Genomic DNA, 7,694 nt, shown 5'->3' with positions numbered 1-7,694 from the left:
GACATTCAATTCTCAAAGGGAACTGATGTTCAATATCCCTAAAAACTTTCATGAAAGCAGCAGATATGGCATAGTTTTTTCACCACAAAATAATAAACACTAGAAATGTAAAATTGTGAGCAGCACTGTACAACACGAAAAGCTCATTCACACTAGATTAGTCTATTCAGAACTCACACCTGCAAATCTGAGTATATAGTAACATTGTAGCAATGATATTCTCATAAAGAAACTTCGACAACCAGAATTTAAGGTTATCTGCTAACCGAGCTTCCTTTTGTCCTTGAGAAGCTCAGTCAGAGATCTAGGACCCTGAAAACCATCTGATTCACCTCGGTTAAACGACCCGTTATCTCTAGTTTGAACAGCTTTCTTCTTTTCTTCTTTGATTTGGTCAAGAGTCTTGGGTCCAGTAAATATAGCAGCTCGGTTAAACGACCCATTATCTCTACTCGGTTTCAGAGTTGACTTCCTTGACTTTGAAACTTCTGCAGTAAAAAACCGAGGCTTCCTTATCGGTTGCCTGTATTTGTTAACAGAGACCGTCTTCCATGCATTACCTCTATAGTCAAAGTCAACTTCACCACCACGTGACACATGCCTAGGAGGATTTCTCCTAAATCGATGGTCAATGTTACACCCTTTAAAGTCAACAACCCTGTGTTTCTTCAAAAGATCACGAAGATCAGTACCTCTTCTTCGGTTACTATATACTGGTTCTGTGGGCCCATTCCTTTTCTTGTAAGAAAGTCTATAGAAAATACTTCCCCTTGATTGCTCAGAAACTTTATCCAAACGTTCTAAAACACCATACCTCTTTTCATTATGTTGATGATGATCAATTGGGTTGGTATGATGAACATCAAGATCCATGTGTACATCATCATGGACAGAATAATAGTCAGTCCCATCTTTTTCATAAGCTACTCTTTTTGATCCATTGTTAACAAAAACATCAAAACGTGGTGGTGACTCCATCCATGATTCTCGTTCTACATAACCATATGTTTTCATATCTGGGCTCTGATCATTATAAGCATCAGATTCATTATGAACAACTTCATATGGTTTCAGATCTGAGCTCTGATCAGATTCAGTATGAACAGTTTCATCCCGGGAAACTCTAGAGTCTGAGCTAATTAGATTCTCTTCAGATGAGTCACCTTTCTCTGTTGATTCAGAAGCTAACTGTTGAGTTTGTTCAATCTGAGCAGAGTCAGCTGGATCAGAATGACTCTCGAAAGGTGTCGATAGGGTGTTATTTCCTGCAGATAACTTTTTTTCGAGAGGAATTGCATTGTTTACTTGGGAAACAGCTTTAGAAAGCTTATTTTCAAGAGGAACTGCATTGTTTACTGGGGATACAGGTTTAGAAGACTTATAACCATCAGCAGGGCCATGCAGAAACGAGCATTTGTCACCTTTATTACAATATCCCTTTGAATAGAAGTAGCATGGGACATTTGTCTTGATCAAAGGAACAGCAGGACCATCGTTAGGATTAATAGATTCATGATAAGCTTCCTTGAGTCCCTCTAATGGCTACAAAAGTAGTCAAAAGTTAATCTATAAGATATAATCAAGCAAACAGAGAAATCTATCTTGCCAAATTAGAAGCTGTTAGATATCTCAGGGGCAGACCAATGTTGCAGGCTAAGTGTAAGACAATAAGATGTGAATACTTGGATATTAAATGAAACAGCTTCAAGTAGAAGCAGGAACATTGATAAGACAAGAGGATTGTAACCTCTCAATCCAATATACAAATTGACAAATTAGGGTTCTCCAGCAACATGTACTAAATGTCTACATTTTTTAATACACAAAACACTCAGAAGTCAAAATGAAGCTAAATCCAAACAGAAACATTTAACAGTAATCTTTAAACTCTATTGAGTGGTAGATTTAAACTTCAACTAAGCTTAGGCAATAACTACCTTGCGTAATGAACTATTAGTTAATCTTTCTAATTCCTTCTACTTGCACATATTCAATATTATACATAAAACCTATTTAGTCATCATCAAGATAGATGTATATGCATCATACATTGTTAAGTAAGTTTGTCTAATAATACTTAAAAACTCAACATTATTCAAAACACTAATATGTATCACATAGCCATTTCCATATTAGTCTCAAACAGGATGCTTCCATTAATGTACGTGTACACGTTGATTGGTATATGTATCGAATCTGCATAGACTAAAAACAATACTATAAATTATCAAATACGCTAAACTCCTGGATTTACCATAATTTGAGCATTTTGTTATAAGCGTAAGCAACCTTCATCAAACATCTTGATGTAAACAGCTATAGTATATGCGTAAAAGAATGACGAACTTACAGGATGTCTGAAAGCACAATCGGGATTAAAACAACAACCTCCCAACCAATACCAGCAATCTCTAGGGTTCAGCCGCGCCATCTCGCTGTGCCGATATTCACATTCGATTCCCTAAAAACCACAATTATTAACAAATTAAAGTTCTGAACAGAATTAATCAGATTTTGAACAAAAAGGCCAAAAGTGAAAGCAATGAACACTAGCTAATTTCATATAGCACAAGGAAGAATTAATCAGATTTCGTACCACCTATCACACCACACAATTGCATGTATGTAAGCATAGATAGCATTATGTCACAATCAATCACCAGTTGATAAATAACTTGAAAAATAAAGACAACAAGCAAAAACCTAACATTCAATTAAAAAAATAAAATTAAATTAAATAAAATACATTTCGAAACACATTGTTGACTATAGCATTGTAGTATAAAAAAAATCAAATCAAAAAAATAAAAATAATAACCGATAAAATCTAATCATATACATAAAACTATATGAATAACACCTTTACAACACACATACTTGCATCATATATATAAATTACATAAAACAGAAAAATAGATTAATAAATTAATTTTAATAATTATAAAAGGAAAATATACCTTCTTACAAGTGAGCGGTGAAGCTAAATAATAAACGCAATCAGTTAATCGCTTATGTAATTCTTCTTCGTCCATTTGTTAATCAACACAGATATGAACAAATTGATGAAATCTATAGCAAATTTCTTTTGAAATGAATGAAATGTTACGTTTAATCGAAAATGGACTTTAATTTGTTACGATTAGGTTTTCATAGATTTTGAGTTTATGGGACTCTGTGTGTCTGTGTATTTTTGTATGTATCGTATATGTATAGCTCGGAAACACAAATTTTATAAGAGTAATTTACAGAAATAGTCCCTAAAAACTGACGGTTTTCAGTTTTTACCCCATTTAGATAACAAGTTGAAGTTTTATTTTTAAGAAAAAATAAAAGAAACTAACAACCCTTTTGGCTCAAGGAATCCAACAGGATTCCGGTAGAATTGGATCAATTTAGATACGCATCGTGTCTAAATTCAATTCCAATTCCGCCGGAATCTCATTGAATTCCGTGAGTCAAACGGGACGTAAGGGTCGGGTTTAATTGACAGAGTTTACATGGGATTCAAACATAATATGAATTGAATTCCATTGTATGACCTAAAAGAATTATGGAACATGCGTTTTCAAATTTTATTTGTTGCTGAAAAAATGAATTAACTTAATAGTTTAATATAACTCCTATTCATAATTTTCATTTCAAATTAAAAATATTTTACGTAGTATATTTTTTCTCTTCTTATCTTTTTTTCCTTTTTTTCTCGTTTCCAAATCTTGAAAATAGAGGCGTTATACAACGAGATAAAGTTGAAATCGAAAGTTAGTGTGTGTTACTCATTCCATGTTTGTTTATGTTCACAAGAGGATTCTTTTGAGTCTCTTTCTCATCTCCACCTTATGCTCTCTCATATTTCTCACAAACTTGTTCGCTTTCGATGAGCTAGTACAACGAGATAAAGTTGTTGCATCGGAATAGTGTAACGTCCGTGCCACTTTCTTTGCTTGGTCTCATCCAAGTGGTTTAAAAAACAGATTGGTTCCAAAGATCTCTTTGTAGATGGACCAAAAGTCTCTAAGAAGCTGAAGTGGAAAATTCATCATCAAAATCAAATTCTCCGTCTCTACCGACCAAGGACAAAGCATTCAGTTTTGGTCTAAATAAGTCACTTTCATATTAAGACCAACATAATACTCCGTCTAATCCCAACAAAATGTCTACCTTAATATTTTAATTTGTCCCAAAAATATTGTTCCTTACAACAACAATAATCAATTAAACCATTTTTATAATTGAAAATGTAACATTTAATATAGAAACAAGTTTATTAATTACTCTTTATAATAAATTTTTTACTTAAAATAACTTATTCAACCAAGACCATAATAAAACAACTTACAAAAATATCTTAAATCTAATAAAAAGTCAACACATACAATAATTCTGAAACGTATAGAGTATTTATTTACTGAATATAAATACGTAATATTATATTATTTGAATTTTTTTTCTTTCATGATAAAGTATATATAAAATTACTATTACTACTATATACTAACTGAGAAAGTTTTAGAATTGTAAGTGAATAGTACCACTTTTACGCTTTAAAGCTGTCCCCGCGATGGTAGCCTAGTGGTTGGGGGACATGCAGTATACCGCGGTGGTCATGGGTTCAATCCCTGCCATATGTCCCTTTAAGCATGGGTTACGCGATTTTCCTCTCACATGTTGGCCATGGGACCGGTCGGTGTGGGGCCGTCAGAGGGTCGGTTTACCCTTCTTTACGCTTTAACGCTTTGTCGTTCCGCATAAACAGCTGTACCCACAAGGGTAGTACTGTGCTACAGTTTTTTTTTTTTTTTTTTTTTTAATTCTTCTTCTCATTCTCCCCTAAAAATTTTACTAAAGGCTTGTACAAAAACGTTGCCTCCATTTTTTTTAAACTAATTTTCATCAAAATTAGTACTATATACTAATTACTTTACTACTACATACTAATTGACAGTAATCATTCTTAACTTTATCGACTTGTTAAATATAAGTCATCATTTTTCACAATATAACCAGCAGAATATTAATTTAGTGAATAAAAAAATACATACGAGTAATATTTAAATTTTTTTTCTTTCATAAAAAGTATATATATATATATATATATATATATATATATATATATATATATATATATATATATATATATATATAGAAATAAATGGGGACATGTAAATGTGTATACAATTTGATTTAGAATGAAAATTAAATACAATCTGAAGGCGAATTTTGATTATATATCTTTCCATAAATACAAATACCTAGGGTTTACTCGTTTATGATGGCTGATAATAAAAGTGCCTGTTCCTCTCACGATGAATGTACTAGTCATACTTGTAGGATACGTTTTTGTACATAAGGATAGTTACCTTATTTAGATTCATATAGTCCATATAGGAGTATATTTAATTTCCTTATTAGATTTCCTTGGTGCCTAAGGCATATCTTATACATGCATGCTATTGATCAATGAGAAGGGGCAACCAATTTGTTTAATCTTAGAATGCAACCTTATCGTCTCTTGCTTAAGTAGTTGTCTTGTTCGTCGGTTAATTTTGTCACAAAATCACAAAATTTTTGTTGTAGCGTCTAGTTTGCAGGTATATTTTGGTCCTTGTTCTATTTAATTGTTTTTGTTAGAAACAGATCGTATTGGTTGAGTTTTGATTACTTCCGTACTATATTACTAACTTTTACTCCTATGATGATACTGTAATGATTAATTTTTAGGACCCGATTAAAACCTTGGAGTTTGATCATTTAAATACTACATACGATTCAGTAATAGTAATGGGAGAAACTGGGCAGGTAGCCATATCAGTTCAAGATGATGTGCCATTATCTTCCTCCTCGCGCGCCATTCAAGAGTAAGTTAAACCTTCATCATCCAATTCTTTACCCTTTTCCATAGACATTAATTAATGGGGTTTGTTTGTAACAACATGTATATGCATTCTGGATTGCAGGTTTTCATTGTACGCATGTATTTTGATGTTGACGTCTTTGTTATCTGGGACTACTTTGATGGCAATCCGATATGCAATTACATCTCAAAACGATAAGAAACCGATAAATGTTGTGTTTTTGATCATGTCTGGTATTGCATTATGTGTTACTGTACTCGTAACTGGCCTTTTGATTTGTCGATTCTCGTGGATGATGAAGGGTAAATTGTATGCTGTCTTAAAATCTATTGGTTACTGCTCGGCCACTCTGGCTACTTTCATACTTTTAATGGCACTTGCTCTCCCGGTCAAATTCAATTGGATTGGTTATTTAGTGACATGTGTAATCACCTTAATCGCATGTCTCTGTTGGCGTTATGATGATCCATTAGTATTCAATGACGAGAAAATATACACCGTAACCTACTCTGGATTTGTTTTACTGCCTCTCTTGTTTCTGTTGGTGATCTTCCTTCCCAACAACAACTATAGTGGGATTGTGTATCTGGTTTATATTGGAACAATCATGATGGATATTATGTGGATTTGTTGTTCTTGTAAACGTTAACTTTAGCTTTCTTGGTTGACTAGTCAAGGATGCTGGTTGAGTTCGTCATGGGCAAGTTACTTTATGAAGGTTGTATTTTTTTTTTTTTTTAGTTTCCTTGTAAGCCTATAAGTGGTACCATTTGCATTACATTTAATTGAAATAAGGCACATTTACAGTGCATAATGTGCGAAATCAGTTCCCGTTTTCTAGCCTACTTCTAATTCCATTTGTGATTTCTATTGTTGTAAGTTGTAATTTCTCTTGGAAGGAAAACAGAATAGTAAATATAAAAATAACTTTTAATGAATTAATAAGATGAAACTAGAGAGCATATTTTCGACAAAATTGCACATAAATCTAATAATAGCAACTAAATAATAAGTATTGATGATTAACTCAATGATTCTTTTCCTCCTCAAACTTAGATCGTATGAGCTTCTTAAAACTTCCTAATAATTTAAACTAAATACTTTCGTAAAATGCAAAACCTGATTACTCGTTTCTTCATCACAACAAAGCCGGTTCATCCTCTTCAATCAAATTGACTTCGTTATGTTGGAAGCTTCGACGAGCCCAACACACCCACTATAGAGGACCTAGACTATACTAGACTCACTACACCAACACTTTGACGTTGGTTAGCCTTTAATTTTATAAATCCTTAGTGCACAATGTACTTAGGCGACAATGTCGATCATATATCTTTAGGCGGTATAACCGACCATGTATTACTTAGGCGACAGAGCCGACCATATAATAAGAACAACAAAAGTGCACTAAGAACTTAAACACAAACTAAGGCTTGATCGGAAAACTTAACAAAAACACTTATATTAAATTACAATTACAATATTACTTACAAGCTTTCTCTTCTCTACTTTCGCTAACTCACACTCTTCTTCTCTTCTTCACAACTCACTTCTTATTTCACTCTCACAACTTTCACACTTTACACAAATGAAACACCCACCTATATTTATACTACTCCATAGAAGTTTCTAGAAACTAGATATTTTCATGGATATATATAAATATCAAGATATTTTTATACATATAAATATCTAGATATTTCTTATACACATAAATATCTAGATTTTTCCTTACATTTTAATATCTAGATATTTTTCATATACATATTAATATCTAGATATTTTACCCATATACATTAACTAATTCCATATTATTCTAAATTTGCATTGTATTTTAACACT

The 7,694-nt window shown here is 32.6% G+C and overlaps 1 protein-coding gene across 1 annotated transcript; it reads right to left on the bottom strand.

Moving 5' to 3' along the window:
• Window positions 1–3,161, bottom strand: LOC139890536 (zinc finger CCCH domain-containing protein 32-like). Its single transcript, XM_071873412.1, has 3 exons — window positions 2,958–3,161; window positions 2,351–2,461; window positions 1–1,542 (listed from the first exon to the last, which is right to left on the bottom strand). The coding sequence occupies exons 1-3, from the start codon at window positions 3,030–3,032 to the stop codon at window positions 262–264; spliced, it is 1,467 nt and encodes a 488-aa protein (XP_071729513.1). The 5' UTR covers window positions 3,033–3,161; the 3' UTR covers window positions 1–261.
• Window positions 3,162–7,694: the final 4,533 nt, after the last annotated feature.

The sequence above is a fragment of the Rutidosis leptorrhynchoides genome, chromosome 2, assembly GCF_046630445.1.
Source record: "Rutidosis leptorrhynchoides isolate AG116_Rl617_1_P2 chromosome 2, CSIRO_AGI_Rlap_v1, whole genome shotgun sequence".
NCBI classification, from domain to species: domain Eukaryota; kingdom Viridiplantae; phylum Streptophyta; class Magnoliopsida; order Asterales; family Asteraceae; genus Rutidosis; species Rutidosis leptorrhynchoides.
This window is presented reverse-complemented; position numbering and strand designations above follow the sequence as displayed.